Source organism: Myodes glareolus, chromosome 1 (assembly GCF_982192425.1).
Source record: "Myodes glareolus chromosome 1, mMyoGla1.1, whole genome shotgun sequence".
In the NCBI taxonomy this organism is placed as follows: Eukaryota; Metazoa; Chordata; class Mammalia; order Rodentia; family Cricetidae; genus Myodes; species Myodes glareolus.
Genome location: NC_142026.1, coordinates 53,312,074 through 53,327,509, shown reverse-complemented (window position 1 = coordinate 53,327,509; position 15,436 = coordinate 53,312,074). Strand labels below are relative to the sequence as shown.

General features: G+C 47.0%; 1 protein-coding gene across 3 annotated transcripts in view; it reads right to left on the bottom strand.

Annotated features, from left to right (window-relative positions):
* The window catches only part of Gpatch1 (G-patch domain containing 1), a 43,343-nt gene that overhangs the window by 20,729 nt on the left and 7,178 nt on the right, over positions 1-15,436 (bottom strand). For 2 of the 3 annotated variants that reach the window (XM_087906307.1, XM_087906310.1), the window contains exons 2-10: positions 13,061-13,195; positions 11,679-11,764; positions 10,625-10,785; positions 9,559-9,656; positions 8,324-8,382; positions 6,839-7,081; positions 5,278-5,425; positions 2,802-2,881; positions 376-580 (exon numbers count right to left, since the gene is read on the bottom strand). In XM_087906307.1, coding sequence (XP_087762433.1) covers positions 376-580; positions 2,802-2,881; positions 5,278-5,425; positions 6,839-7,081; positions 8,324-8,382; positions 9,559-9,656; positions 10,625-10,785; positions 11,679-11,764; positions 13,061-13,195 — 1,215 coding nt within the window. The remainder of the gene's footprint in view (positions 1-375; positions 581-2,801; positions 2,882-5,277; positions 5,426-6,838; positions 7,082-8,323; positions 8,383-9,558; positions 9,657-10,624; positions 10,786-11,678; positions 11,765-13,060; positions 13,196-15,436) is intronic. The other variant, XM_087906311.1, reaches the window with a different exon arrangement.

The window sequence follows — 15,436 nt, the reverse complement described above, 5'->3', positions numbered from 1 at the left end:
AGTTAGTAAGAAGCTAATAGGCCAAGCGGTGTTGCAATTAATATAGTTTCTGTGTGATTATTTCGGATCTGGGCGACCAGGAAATGAACAAGCAACCTCTGCCTACACAGAGGTGGCAGAACCAGAAGTTCAAAACCATCCTTGGCTACATGAGATCTTAGAGGGGGGGGGGGGAGAGGCAGCAAAAAGAACAACTACCACCAAGTAATAATAATAATAAAGTCTGTGTACACTTTCACATGCTGTTTATAATCCATGCACAACTCCTCCAGCCTGCGGTACAGAATGCATACCGGGAGCAGGAGGACACTGCAAACCCTACCAGAGTAAGATTATGTTAAACATAACAAGTTCAGTCTCCTCCATTTTACGTACCTTGAACAGGCATCTCTCCTAGCAACTCCCCCCGCTTGGAGGCGTTGAGCTGATGCCTGCTGTGCGTCCCTGTGTCTTGTCCTGCTTTCCCAGATGACTCTGACAACACCTGAAGTAAGTGAGCGTTCTCAGACGTTGGGGCGACCACGGGCCTGAAGTAATGCACCGGTCGATAGTCTCTGGGCAGTTGAGGGGGTGGATAAATCTTAACAAAACCAGACAAAACAAAAGTCAGGAAACCCAGGCTGCAAGATCACACAGACTTCATAAAGAAAACATGACCAGCCCGGGTACGCTTGGGAGGTGGACAGCAGTGCAATGGCCTGGTCCCTGAAGGCACCAGAACCACTGTCCCAATGGTACCACCCTACAAACATCATTGCTAATATTTATGTTTCCCATGGGGGAAAATACGAAATACGAGAAGACACAAAGCACGGTGCCCTTCCCCACATACACACCCAGCCCACCATAGGACAAAATATTAAAATGTGTGATTCAAGACTTTGAAAAAAAACCTTGGAATTAAGTAGTTTAAAATTCAAATCTCTTTACTCAGGCTACGGTTCACTTCTAAAGTGAAACTTCGGACCTTCGTTTTCTAAAATTTATTTATTCTTGTTATTTTATTTGTGAATGTGTGTGTGCACAGTGTGTGCAGGCGCCTACAAAGGCCAAATGAGGACATGGACCCCTTGCAAACTCTACTCCTCAATATTAAGCAGCAAGTGCTCTTAACCACTGAGTCATCCCGGCAGTCTCCTGCCCTGACCTTACTTCTTAGTTCAAAGTATCTTTAATTCAGACCCTGAGTGGAGCTGAGGATGTGGCTATTATAGTATCTCAGGCACAGGACACTGGGTTCAGTCCCCTAGACCCACCTCCACCATCACCAACACAAGACAAAGACAAGCTAGGTACAGCTCAGTGCTAAAGCGCTTGCCTCGCATGCATGAGGCCTTAGGTCCAAACCTCGGCATGAAAAAGAGAGGGGTAGGGAGAGAAAAGTTGACAAAAACTGAAATTTACAGATATTTGTGAATTTCGGGATTTATAATTCTGAAAACATTGATGACTGTAGAACAGAAAAGTTAAAAAGAAAGTGGAGTTTTATTGTTTATTTGGGGGTGATGGAACTTGCACATACAGTACAGTCTCTATTACTGAGCTGCAGCCCAGCCTAAGCCTTAAGAGTTTTATTGTTGTTGTTTGTAAACAGAATTATACTACGTAGTTCTTCTGGGTGTCCTGTGTACCAGGCTGGCCTCTCTGCCTCCTGAGTGCTAAGATTAAGGTGTGCACTACATACCAAGTCATTAGATATTTTAAGTAACTACTGAACGGTCGTCTTGCTCTTGGTATAACAAACAGATTAACAGTTGCATGCACATTGACTTCTAGAATTAGAAGTTCCCGAAAGTGGGAACCAAGTCAACTCTGACCTCGGCACCAGGTGGAGCACTCAGTCCCAGGTGTACGCTGGCCTGAGAACTTTTCCCTATGTTGATGTCTGCAACCTGACTTTACAGTTGGGAGCTTCTAGTTCCCTAGAGCACAGTGGAATTACCACATTTCTAAGCACTTGGGGGGGGGGGGGCGTTTACTTGCACACGGTAGGCGAGCACTCTTCCCTGAACAATAGTCCCAAAACAAAGCTGATCTGAAAGGAACTGAACAGCCTTGTATCGCGGTGTGAGGCTCTGTTTTGTGCTGGGAATTTAACCACTGGGCCACATGCCTGGCCTATCTTTTAATAGAAATGTCTTTTTTTCTTTTTTAATGTGTATTGGTGTCTTGCCTGTGTGTCTGTGCACCACAACATGTGTGTCTGGTGTCAGAACAGGGAGTCAGATTCCCAGGAACTGGAGCTGCAGACAGATGTGAGCTGCCACATGGGTTCTGGGAATCACAACTGGGTCTCCTGGCAGAGCAGTCACTCGCCAGCCCCACCTCTCTCCCTGGCATAGAGCCTGTCAAGCAGGTGCCACAGCCAGGGAACCTCCGGAGTCTGTCCCTTTCTGCCTCCACACACTGGATGACGAGGACGGCCACCAGCCAGCTCTTCTGACATGGGCTTGGGAACTGAATCATGTCTTGAGGACTTTCTGGCTGAGCTATGTGACGTGTGTCCCCTACCCACCCTTTTTTGAAACAGGATCTTGATCAGTGTCCTGGGTTGGCTCAGAACATTCTTCTGCCTCAGCTCCCATGTGCTAGGATTACAGGCGTGTACTACCACACCCCGCTTCCTTCTAAAGAGTTTTAAAGGAAGAATACGCACAAATATCAAATTCCCATAAGTACATTGATATAGCTCAATTAACTACTTAATATCACAAATAAATATTAAAATAAAGAATATATACATATTAAAATAAAATAAACATTATAAGCACCAAGGCAGGAAAATATAAAGGTTTTCTTACTTTCTTTGAAGATAGAGGTTTAGAAGCCAAGGAAAATCCTTCCAAAATTTTGCCAACATATCGAAGAACTCGCTCTGGTTCTACAAAATGATGTCACTGATTAATTCTAGAAGTTGAGGTGATTAGAGCAGACAAAAGACTTCCTATCTCACAGAGCATGAACAGTGCCTGGGTGAGGTCACTGGGAAGGAGCTCTGAGGGACAGAATGGCATTCAAGTCCACGCTTCTGTTGACACAGTGACTGGAGGCTCCCACTGCCCTCAGCTGCCAAGACTCCACCCTCACTGTCCTCAAAGCAAGGCCCTCAAAAGAACAGCGTCTGCACGGTGTTTTGCCCCAGGAGGAGCCCAAGGACTTGGCTTGAAACCTCTAAAATCATGGCTGGCATAAACCCAGCAAGCCGTCCTTTCCCTCCCCACCAAACAAAATGGCCTCGAGTCCTTCTATGAAGCTAAAGTTCTCAAAAAAACCATCTAGAGTGCAAAAAGGAAAAATCCTAACTGTGAGGGTCATTTCTCACACGAGTGCCCCAGGGTGGCTGTCTCCCAGTTTCCTTAGCAACAGCACAAATAAGGCTCCCGGGCAACACAATCAGGTCTGATGTGATCTCACCCTAGGACAAACTGTTGTTGCAAACGAAATGCTAACAGCAGATAAAGACCACAAACTAAGGAAGCAAGCGGAGTGACCAACGCCCTGGGACTAGGGCAGGGGACAGTCCACTGGCTGCGGACTACCCTGTGGCAAAGGCCCTCTGATTCACAAGATGACGCTCTGCAGAGTGGGTACACATAATATTCATTCCAACCTCATTCACTGCTGGAAGAAAAAAAATCCTAAAAGTCAACAGTGGAGGTTGGGTGAATGAGAATATATTCACTCAGTCAAAGAACAACAGAGCACATGCAGTGAATATGTACAAATTAAAAAGGGAGAGACAAAATTCTTATACTCCGAACTGTAGGCTTTATGGCCCTGGGAGCGGCTGAAGGAAACAGATGTGAAAGAGGAGCTTCCAGGCAGGAAGATCCAGGAACTCAGAGAACTGCAGCTCGGGCTTCCTGGGGAGCCCAGCAGGAGAGGCACTATATTCAGGAAGTGTGAAGACTACAATATACTACCAACTACTGAAGACAGAAAGTGGAGCTAATTTGCATATTGGTTTTAGTTAATTTACATATTGGTTACTGATATAATTATAATAACTATTATCAATTTCATTCTATCAGTTTCTAGAGTATGCTCAATTAGTAATTAGTATTTTACATTATTATATAATTAACATATAATATATTATCAACAGCATATCAATACATTAGCTATATACCAAATAATAAATCAGCACACAATTATTAATTATAATACAATAACACTTATAATTGCAACATGTGAAATTATATATCTTTTGGCCATGGGGATGGGAGGGAGCTGGGTACTGCGCTGACTGACTCTATTAGATGCTCCCAATTCTCCATCCTGTCTACTCCCCTGCGCCATTTCTAGGCAGCAAGACTGGAATACCAGTTTAACCACAGGATCTGAATCACCACAGACCCCGGCTGGAGATTTCAGTTGTGTTGACAGACACTAATAATTATGCTAATTACCTCTATAGTCCCAGCACCTGGGAAGGGGAGGCAGGAAGAGCACAACTCTGGGACCAGCCTGGGCTACATTGCTAGACCGTAACTAAAAAGAAAAAGGGGAGGTGAGAGATGTCCATGTCTGATGCAGACAAGAGCCCTTTAGTGCTCAGGGCAGCCGGTTAAGCCCAGCTCAGGTGTGCTACGGACTGCTGGCCTGTCACTTGGCTGCCAAGCCTGGTCTTCTGATCTGCTGTTTAAGTTGGCTGCAGTTGCCACCTGCCAGTTCCCTGAACTCTGAGTCCTCACTGCTGTCTGAGTGACAACGCGGCACCAATCCCTGGTCCCAGGCTGACCAACTCCCCATATACCCCCTCTTCACTGCTGGCTTAACTGTGGCTTAAACCCCAGTTCTTTCTTATATCCTATACACAGCAGGCCAGGTAGGTCTAGACTTCACTGTGAGACTTAGGCAATCCTCCTGCCTCAGCTTTCCAAGTGCTAGATTTACAAGAGCGAGTCACTATACCAGCTTCAAAAGTTTTTCACTCTGTAGATTTTTAAGTTATTAATTTTTAATTGATGGATGTGGGTGTTTTGTCTAAATATATGTATGGATACCATGAGTGTGCCTGGTGCATGAGAAAGCCAGAAGAGAGCATGCGATCCCCTGGAACTGAACTCACAAGTGGCTGTGAGCCACCATGTGGGTGCTGAGAACCAAATCCAGGTCCTCTGCAAGAACAGCCGGTGCCCTAACCACTGAGCCAACACTCCAGCCCCACATCATATATCTTTGATAACTTCTACTCTAGTAGTCCAGTACCAGAGCCTGCACCCCCGTGTCCTGAGAGCCTGACAATGGGTCCTACAGTCCGGCTGCCAGGATTACCTTTCTGATTTTTGTACTGTTTGGGAGCTGTCCATCCATAGAGGCCATCTCCAGGCTCCTCATCCTTCAACACAGTATCATACTTGGACAGAGTTTCTGTGGCATAGATGTCATCATCTTCCTCTTCCAGGGCACCTACACCAAAAGCCTACAAAACACGAGGTTTCAATCAGAGCTCACAGGCTGTAGGGTCTGTCTGCACCGCAGGACGAAACTGCATTAAGGACAGACAGGACCCTGCAGGCCACACAAGCACTTCCACACCACTGAGAGAGATGTGAGCAGAAAGCCCAGGTTAGAGGAGCCTCGGGTCTATGGGAAGGCAATGACTAGAAGCTAATACCGCAGGCACAATCCTCCAGTCGCAGCAACAGCCACCAGCACACGCACGGGCAGAGACGTGAAGAACACGCACACAGCACTGAATAGGCAGAAATGGGCTTTGAAAGGAGAAAGGCAGACACGTCTGTCTCTCTCTGGTCAGCATGGTCAAGGTCTGAAGACATGGTGGGAAACAGCCTGAGCAAGCTCATTTTTTGTTGGAAGCATGAAGAAGGCATGCAAAGAAAGAAAAGGCAATGAAACAAAATAACTACCCTTTTTTGAGATAATATCTCACTATGTAGCCCTGGCTGGCATAGAACTTGTTAATGTAGTCCTGGCTGGCCAGGATTACCCAGATCCCCCTGCCTCTGTCTCCCAAGTATACAAATTAAAGGCATGTGCCACCACACTGACCCATTCCCTTTTAAGGGAGAACCTGTGAATCCATTTGAGAAGGTGAGCAAGTTAAAGCTCCTATCTTTGCAAAAGTAACACAACCTCCAAGTCAAAGTGACTCGGGGCGTGAAGTAGCAGAGGAGGTTGGCTCAGAACTGAGCAGCTTTATTCATCTTCTGGGCCATCTTGAGCCCCAGCTTGCAATTAGACTAAAGCAGAGCATTGGAAAGGTGCTTTCCTGCTTGGCCCCACACGAAGGGAAAAAACAGTCCTCCTGCCGGGAATATGGGTTTTCACCAGGAACACAGCACAGGGCACCATTATTAAAATTAGGAAGGCATGGTGGGGGCTGGAGAGATGGCTCAGAGGTTAAGGGCACTGGCTGCCCTTCCACAGTTCAATTCCCAGCAACCACATGGTGGCTCACAACCCCTCTTCTGGTGTGCAAGGCATACATGCAGGCAGAACACTGTATATATAATAAATAAATCTTTAAAAAACAAAAAAAGCAAAAGAAGAACTGGGAAGATAAACATCACAGATGGCTAGGAAGGACCTCCAAGGAAGTAGAAGGGGCTGGGCATATGGTTCAGTGAAAGAATACCTGCCTAGTGTACACGAGGCTCTGGGTTCTGGTCCCAGTTTTGAAACAGAAACAAACACAGAAATACAGAGAGAGAGAGAGAGAGAGAGAGAGAGAGAGAGAGAGAGAGAGAGAGAGAGAGAGAGAGAAAGAAGGGTATGGGGAGGAGAGGACAAAGTGCCTACTATAGGGATGACCAAAGATGGGAAGTGTATTTAGTTCTCAGTGTTCCTGCTTGTACAATACAGAAACCTTTACCTGGCCAGAAATTCCCAATTTTCTTCCTTTACTCAGGCCAACATCTTCAAGAAGATGGCTGGTTCCCTCAGATGCTCCACCAAAAAGATTCAGATGTTCTCCTGGCCTTCCGAACAGTGCTTGGCGGGGGTCCAGGCCCTTGTAGGCCAGCCCGTGTACATTATCTTTAGGTGTAAAATCCACAGGCATGACGTCTTTAGGAGCAAAAGTCACATTGTCGGGCAGGTAGTCATCATCCTCGTCCTATTCACGTGTGAGGAAGGATTCAGGTGAGTCACTGCGGGCGTCAAGGCCTCAGAGTGCGGTGATTAACTCCAAACAGATCAGTCACCAAAATCAAGTTTCTATTGCTAGGAATGATTAGATCCCAACCCTGAAGAAATGATACTAACAAAAGTAACACCATGGTGAGACCCTAAACGGGCTGGAGAGATGGCTGACTGTTAAGAGCACGCATGCTCTTGCAGAGGACCAGAGTTCAGTGTCCAGCACCTGCATCAGGCTGCTCACGACGGCCTGTAGCTCAGGGGATCTGATGCCCTCTTCTGATGCGGGTCGGCACCTGCACACATATAGACTAGCAGGTACGTACATACACTAAATGAAAATAACTTTTTTTTTAAAGAAAAGAATCTAAAACAAGGGGCAGGAGTATAGCTCAAAGGTAAGTTTCAAACCTCACCACAAGAAATAAGCAAGAACAAGGCATGGAGGTGCATAACTTTAATCCCAGCACTCGGGAGGCAGAGGCAGGTGGGTCTCTGTGAGCTCAAGGACAGCCTGGTCTACAGAATGAGTTCCAGGACAGCTAGGGCTACACAGTGAGACCTTGTCTCCATCAATCAATCAACCAATAAGCAATAAGAGTTGGGATATCTATGGTGCTAGCAAGTTGCTGACTGTATCGCTGGCATTGTAACGACAGTTTGAAGGTATGGATATTTCATGATAGTAGAATCTAACAGATTTCCAAAATTGCTTAGAATCTTGTTATTTATTTGTTTATCTATTTACTTGGGTGTTTTGTCTGTCTGGATCATTTATTGTTGTTGCATTTTATTCTTTAGTTACATTTATTTATTTATTTGAAAGAAATTATGAGTGCACATAGGCATGGATACAATAGAATGTACATGAAGGTCAAAGAACAACTTGTGGGAGTTGGTTCTCTCCTTATATAGTGGGTCCCAGGGATCAAACTCAGGCAGTGAGCTTGGCAGCAAGCACCTTTACCCAATGAGCCATCTCACTGTTTTTTGAGGCAGGGTTTCACTATATAGTTCAGGTTAGACCTAGCTTTCTGTTCAGCCTACCTAGGACTTAGATTATTGGTGTGCACCGGCATGTTTGGCAGTTGGTTTGTTTGTTTGGATGTTTTCTCTCAGTGACTGGGATCAAGCCCCAGGCTTTGCACATGCTAGGCTCTACCGCTGAGCTACGTTCCCTGCTTGAGACGCTAAGATCTCCACAGCGACTGTAACATACCTCAGACCCTTCAGAGCCTCCGGGCGGCAGCGCACAGCCATAGATCTTAACACCAGGGTCTACAAAAGAGATCCCAAAGGCATTCATCATGAGTAACTAAAATAAACAAGTCACCGACACCGTCACAAGTGCAGAGACACACAGTTGTGCTTGCAAAGACGCTGTGGCCTTAGGGTCGCAGGTGGATGACAGGCCCACCTTGACCTGTGTGCCTGCATGGACCCAGAGGAAATTATTCCTGTCTCCCAAGGGCTCACTCACAGCTGGGGACACAGAGCACCGGGAAAGCAGAAAACAAGGTGAAGCTGGGGGTGTAGGGCAGCGCAGTCGTGTGGTACTTGCCTGGGATGTGTGAAGGCCTGGGCTCCATCCCCAACACCAAAGTAACAAACACAAAGGAGGAGGAGGAAATAATAATGTTGAACTACGACTGTGATTCAGTTAAGGCGTAGTTGGAAAGCAAACTTTTACACTCCCGGTGGCAATGTGAACTGTACAAAGCCTTAAACTATGTGCATGCCACTTGACTCAGCAAGTCTGTTTCTAGGGATGTGCAGCTTTCAAAACCATGGTGTAGAGATGGAGAGATGGCACTTGTTACTCATGCGGGGACATGGGGTCTATTCCCAGCACCCACATGGCAGCTCACAACTACCTGTTAACTCCAGTTCCAGTGGCTCTGACACTCTCTTCTGGCCTCCCAAGGCACTGCACACATGTGGTACACACACAGACTCACCAGGCAAGTACACATGTACATAAATTAAATAAAGAAATCATTTTTTTTCTTTGAGAAAAGGTCTCACTATATAGCTCTTGTTAGCCTGGAGCTATGCAGACCAAGTTGGACTTCAACTCACAGAAATCCACCTGCCTCTGCCTCCCAATAACACACACACACACACACACACACACACACACACACACACACACACACATCATTCGGGAGGCAGAGACAGGTAGATCTTTGTGAGTTTGAGGCCAGCCTGGTATACACACCTGGTATACACAGTGAGTTCCAAGACAGCCAAGGCTGTTACACAGAGAAACCCTGTCTCAAGAAGAAAATGAAATGCTGTAGTTAAATGTCAGGTATATCACCACAATGCTAACACTCAGGAGGCTCAGAGCTCCAGGCAGCCTGAACTTCATCCTGCAATCCTATCTCACAAAACAAAACTAAACAAACAAACCAAAATGAGCGCTGTACAAGTGGCCACAGCCAATAGGCTTACCAGGTTTCTGCCGGCGTGGCTTTCTCTTCACTCGAGGGCCAACTCCTTGTCCTTCCTTCCAACCCATTTTTCTTAGTAGTTCAAAGCCAACAGACAGTCTAGACAGGACAGGGAAACATTGACAGTGAACTTCACCAGTGATAGGCGACTCCTGATCCAGCACCTCTGCCTGTCTTGTCTGGTTCATGCCACAGTAACAACACAATGGCACAGGACTGTGGGCCAGCCTGGGCTTGGGAGCATGTCTGTGCTAGGAGAGACACACATCTGCCTCTGTGGGCCTGTAGAAACTCTGGGAAGTCCTTGCTAAGGAAGCCTGTGGCCTAGGGATACCAGGAAAGTCAGAAGCTAGCACATTAGGCCACACACCCAGGAGCAGAAGACAAAGTATACAGAAATCAAAAGCTGGGGGACAGCCATGCAGTTTCCTGAGTCTGCCCGCTCAGTCAGGAAAATGTAACTTCTCTAGGCTTTCCCTGCACCTTGGCTTCACCAACATGCTGGGCCTCCTTACTCTTTCTCAAAGGCTCCCCTCCCCACCGTGCGCCTGCTCTCCACACTAGCTTTAAGGGGATGGCCTTTTTCCCCATTCTCTCCTCCATTCTCCTTCTCTAGGCAGTCAATGGGATTCATACCTTGCTTATGGGATCTTTTAAACTCTAGTGAAATTGTCCTCAAGTTGAGGGTGGTGAGAAGAAAGGAAAATAAGGAGAGGAGGGGGGAACGGGAGGTGGGGAGGGATTAAGAGTAGGAAGCGGGAGGGGAGAGAAGATGGGGAAGGATGGGAAGGTACAAGAAGGGTTGAACCTACAAGGCCTGTGAGGAAGGTGGGGAAGGGAAGCCACCCCAGTTCCTAACAGCCTTCCAGCTAGGAACCCAGTGATGGCTGGTAGCTGGAGCTCTAGAAGACTGTACTACAGTGATCATGGGAGACACTTCACTGCGTGAAGCCCCTTCTTCACTTAGACTCCCAGGCAGACAACATCTGCACCTGTAGCCGAGCTAGCCCTGAGGTAGATCACACACGTGTGCAAAGCACCAACGCCCGGAATGAAACACTTCTCACTTTGCCGGCGTGATGAGATCATCGAGCAGCGTGGCTCCAGGAATAGGGGCTGCAGCGGCTGCCAGTTGCCTGGCTTTCTCCCGTATTCTGTCTTTGGTTTTGGAAGCAAAATCATCTGTGGTAACAATTGCTTTAGGTGCTATCCCGAATTCACTAAGATCCTCCAAAGAAGAAAAGTAAACAGAATTAGTTCATTTACACACATGTAACAAATATACTTAAACTAACACACACACAACAAAAACAAAGTTTTAAAGAGATTACTATAGATATGCAAGAGAGAGAGAGAGCAAACTCTGGAGACTGGAAAGAAGATTCAGTGGTTAAGAGCACTGGCTGTTCTTTGAGAGGATCTGGGTTCAATCCCAGCACCCATATAGTAACTGACAATTATCTGTAACTGCAGTCCCATGTAATCCATTGCCCTATTCTGATGTGCATACATATATGCAGACAAAACACCTATATGCATTAAATAAATAATGAAAACTTCAAGAGACACACACAGAGAGAAGTCAGATATGGTAGCAATTGCCTGTGATCCTACAGGGGAGGCTGAAGCAGGAGGGTTGCAGGTTAAGAGCCAACCTAAGATACATAGCAAGACTCAGTTGTTTTGTTTTACAAAGCCTCCTTTCCCTCCTGGTAGCGTACAGCTAACTATTGCATTGTACTTGACTGTGCTCAGGGTTGAATCCATGCCTAGGTTTTAAGGTCCCGGGAGTTGGATTTATCCTAGCTCTCAGTTCCGTAAACCATGGGAGGCTGCAGGGGGACTGTGAAAAGCCACAGGCTCAGGACCATGGATGCTGTTAGGGCAACTGGAGATTTTCAAGGACATTTGCCCGTATATGACATTCCTGACTTCAGAGACTGTTCCGCTGTCCCTAGCATAGACAGGACTTGAGTGATGGGGAAGTCACTGGTGCAGAGGACACCGCACCACAAACATCTACAAGCGAAAGCCTCAGGACAGCAGGAAAGCTTCTACTGCGCTTTCTGGGCAGAGGGAAGGTGCCACAACCAAGGACACTCGCATCATTGCCTGACCCACCTCTTCATCCATAAAATCTTCAGGTCCAAGAACAGACCTGTCTGCTCTGTTCTGTCTTGAAGACACGAAAGTAGAAGGTGTCCATCCTGGAAGGAAAGGAATTCTGACCGTTACGATCCTAGACAGTATTTCATCTGCTGTTTGTTTGCTTTTGTTTATTAAGATGGAGTCTGGCCAGCCAGGAGCTCACTCGGTAGACCAGACTGGCCTCAAGTTTGTGGTGTTCCTCCTACATTACAGTTTGGGGACTAGGTATGCAGCTCAGTGATGGAATGCCTGCTTTACCTTGCAGCAAGGTCCTGGGTTCTATCCCCAGCACCTAAATAAGAAATTATTCAGTTAACTGGGTGGTGGCACAGGCCTTTAAACCCAGCTCTTGGGAGGCAGAGACAGGTGGATCTCTGTGAGTTCAAGGCCAGCCAGGTCTACAGAGGGTTTTCTAGGACAGCCAGGACTACACAGAGGAACCCTGTCTCAACAAACAAAAATTAAATACATGAAAAAATAAAAAAAAAAAAGCATTCAAGTTAACTGGGTGTTGGAGAACACCTGTACTCTCAGCACTCAGGAGGCAGAGCAAGGGGATCTCTGTTTAAGACTAGCCTGGTCTACATAGCAAGTTCTGGGTTAACCTGCTCGATATAGTGAAACCCTGTCTCAAAAAAGAGAGAGGGAGGAAAGGAAGGGAAGGGAGGGGAGGGGAGGGAAGGGAAGGGAAGGGAAGGGAAGGGAAGGGAAGGGAAGGGAAGGGAAGGGAAGGGAAGGGAAGGGAAGGGAAGGGAAGGAACATATACTACTTTAAATATAGAATTGATTAGACTATCTAGTGTGACATTTTCATATCTTTTTCTCCAGGTCATGAGCAGGCAGTAGTCGGTGTGTTACAGTCCTGTGGCAGGTGGTTCCTGGGCAGTTCTGATGTTCCTGAGCTCCTTAACCTCTATGACCCCTGGTTGCCTCATCTGCAAAATCCCTGTGACACCTGTCCTTAGTCACCAAGTCAGAGGCAGTCGTGATTAGCTGAGTCTGCCTGAGGGCACTTAGGGCAAAGTCAGAAGTCACAATCTGGTTTTAGTCACCTGCTGGAATCTCCCCCATTTTCCACAACATAGAAGGAAAGCTCTTCACTCCCAACAGCACTTGGGTCAACTCTGGGAGTGCCCAGATGTTCACAGAACATTTCTGTGTTGTACGGTGTGTGCACCAGAATGCTTAAACAACTTTATTTTGTAAAGCCAGGAAGGGATCTGGACATGGTAGGCCATGCCTGTCACCCCAGAACACGGGAGGCAGCCTGAGCTACACAAACCAAACCTCGGAGTGGGAGCCTTGAGCCCTGGCAATCATGCTTGAGCGGTCCTCTGGCTTCCGTAGCACCGTACCTTCTTTAGAGCCGACAGTATTGAAGTATCCTGCGGAGAAGCCGCCACTAAAGGCGCCGTGAAAGCGTTTATACCTTCCTTTCTCATCCCTGACAGTCTGGTCCTGAAGAGGAACGGGCTTCTTTGGTCTTTCACCTGGAAAACAAATAATGAAAAGAGAGAGGGGGCTATGCTGAGTTAGAGAGAATTTAGGGAAAAAGTCACTTCTTAGACACAATGAATTGCTGCTCACTTATAACTCCGTGTATCACCATTTATATGAAGTTGCTATTTCTAGACTTTATTAGCTTGTAGTCTATAAAATAAACTATTCTCTTAAGAAATATGATCCAGCAATAATGTCCAAGTTGGGCGCTGGGAAGATGGCTCAGGGGTTAAGAGCACTGGCTGCTCTTGCAGAGGACCTAAATTCAATTCCCAGCACCCACATGGCAGCTCCTAACCATCAGTAATTCCAGTTTCAGGGGATTTGAGGCCCTCTTTTGGCCTCCACGGCACCAGTTATATGCATAGTATATATACATACACACAGACAAACCTTCATAAAATAAATCTAAATTTAAAAAAAAAAGAATGCATGTCCAGGCCTGGAGATGGCTTAGTGGGCAGGGTGCTTCCATACAAGCATGAGCACCCAAGCTCAGGTTCCCATTCCCAGAACTCACTGTGGTGGCTGGAATGAGAAATGTCCCCCACAGGCTCATGTATTATAATATCTGGTTCCTAGCTGATAGCGGTATTTGTGAAGGTTGTGGAGTCTTTAAGAGGTACGGCCTTGCCAAGCATAGTGGTGCACGCCTTTAATCCAGCACAAGGGAGGCAGAGGCAGGTGGATCTCTTGTGAGTTCAGTGCCAGTCTGGTCTACAGAGCGAGTTCCAGAACAATCAGAGCTAAACAAGGAAAGCTGGTCTTTGGAATGGGGTGGGGGAGAGGAGGAGGTAGTGGTGGAGGTAGTGGTGGCAGTGGTATGCCCTTGTGTCCCTGCTGGAGGGACATCACTGGGGGCAGGCTTTGAAATTTATAATCTGCCCCGACTTCCTGCTCACTCGCCCTGCTGTGCTTGCTGTTGAGCCGGCTCTCTCAGCTTCAGGCTTGGGCGATCTGCTTCCATGCCTTCCTGCCATTATGGACCCTCTCTCTAGAACCCTAAACCCAAATAAGCCCTTCTAGAAGTTGTTTTGGGTCATGGTGTTCATCACAGCAACAGATGCGCTGTCCCGTGTGTGCAATCCCAGCATTCCTCTGCACGCAGAAGAACTCCTGGAAGTCCACAGCCTGGTGCGCACAGGAGCCCCAAACAAGGAAAGCCTGTCTCACAAGGCGGAGGGCCAAGACCTACGCCTAAGGCTATCCTGTCCACCACACTCATGCCACGGAGCACATGTGCTCACACATATAAACATGTACACGCACACAGCACACCAAAGATAAAAACGTTCTGCTTCTCCTACTAAATTTCACTACAAAATCCAAATTCGGGCTGGACAGATGGCTCAGTGGGTAGCGTTTGCTGTGCAGGGCCCAGTGCCTGTGTAACAGACAATATGGAAGTCTACAAGCCAGCGCTGGGAAGGCAGAGATGAAGTGGAGAGCCACAGAGGGGGTGAGATGCTGGAGTGGCATGTGACACCAAGAGCTTTTTGACAGCAGGAGCACTGTTTGGGGCCCAGGGCCTTCTGCATGCTAAGCATGTATTTTGCAGAGCTATACCCCCAATCCTGAAAAGGAACACTTTTGTGCCTTTTCTGAAACACCATCTCTGACTCTAGAACACTCCCTCCTGTTACAACCCATTTCCCTCTAATCTTAGGAGTTTCCTTAACATCCGCAAATCTCCACTTAGTCATGAATGTGCTCTTTTTAAATCAATGTGTGTGTGTGTGTGTGTGTGTGCCTGTGTGCATACATGCTGTGAAGTGTATGCCTGTGTGTGCACATTTGCTATGATGTGGATGTGCCTATGGATGCACACTTGTCATGGAGTATGTGTGCTGTGAAGTATCTGTGCCTGCATATCACACGTGCCATGGAGTATGTATCTGCCTGTGTGTGCACAGGCCATGGAGTGTGTGTGCCGTGAAGTGTGTGTGCCTGCATATCACACGCGCCATGAAGTATGTATCTGCCTGTGTGCGCACAGGCCATGGAGTATGTGTGGAGGTCACGGCAACTTTCTGTTTTTGCTGTTTTGTTTTTTGAGACAGGGTTTCTCTGTGTAGTCCTGGTTGTCTTGGAACTCAGTAGACCAGGCTGGCCTTAAGCTCAGAGATCTGCCTGCCTCTGCTCCCATGTGCAGGGATGAACGCTATACACCACCATGCCTGGCAGAGAACTTTTTTTTTTTTAATTTATTTATTGTGTATACAGCATTCATT